This window comes from Cariama cristata, unplaced genomic scaffold, assembly GCF_000690535.1.
Source record: "Cariama cristata isolate BGI_N322 unplaced genomic scaffold, ASM69053v1 scaffold30896, whole genome shotgun sequence".
Lineage (NCBI taxonomy): Eukaryota > Metazoa > Chordata > Aves > Cariamiformes > Cariamidae > Cariama > Cariama cristata.
In genome coordinates this window covers 727-1244 of record NW_009623170.1, presented here as the reverse complement: position 1 = coordinate 1244, position 518 = coordinate 727, and the positions used below count along the sequence as shown (strand labels likewise).

General features: G+C 63.3%; 1 protein-coding gene across 1 annotated transcript in view; it reads right to left on the bottom strand.

Moving 5' to 3' along the window:
- Positions 1–518, bottom strand: part of LOC104163585 (eukaryotic translation initiation factor 4E-like) — a gene marked incomplete at its 3' end in the record, with an annotated part of 1669 nt that overhangs the window by 840 nt on the left and 311 nt on the right. Inside the window, exons 2-4 of the mRNA XM_009702635.1 lie at positions 350–441; positions 163–256; positions 1–24 (exon numbers count right to left, since the gene is read on the bottom strand). The exon at positions 1–24 is cut by the window's left edge and continues 51 nt beyond it. Of these exons, the coding sequence (XP_009700937.1) occupies positions 1–24; positions 163–256; positions 350–441 (210 nt within the window). The remainder of the gene's footprint in view (positions 25–162; positions 257–349; positions 442–518) is intronic.

Sequence of the window (518 nt, the reverse complement as noted above, 5' to 3'; positions counted from 1 at the left end):
GCGAGTGGGATGGTGCTTTACAGCCTGCGTCAGGCAGAGACAAGACACAGAAGTAGGTGAGAAGAGGTGCCTCAGGGACACCCAGCACCCTCCTCTGGCCCAGACACCCACACCAGGACCTCTCTGGAAGGGGCACATTGCCCACCCATGGGACACTCACGCCCAGAAGTCCTCCACAGTGCTGAACTTGGTGACAAGGCGCAGGTTTGCCTGCCACATCTTGCTCTTGTCATTCTTGAAGAACCACAGTGCCCACCTGGGGAGGGAGGGGAGATGGGGGGGGGTGTCAGCTATACTGGAGCCCCTCTCCAGCGCTGGCATTCACCTTCCAGTGCTGGGAGACCCATACCTGTTCTGCAGGGGGTGCTTGCCCACGCTCTCTGCCAGGAGCAGCTCTTGCTGCTGAGCCCTCCTTCGCCGTCGCCGCTCCTCTTGCCTCCGCTGGGGAAGGAGGGACAGCCCCGAGGAGCCCCACGGCCACACTAGCAGGGAGGCTGCGGCTCCCCCCCGACACACCC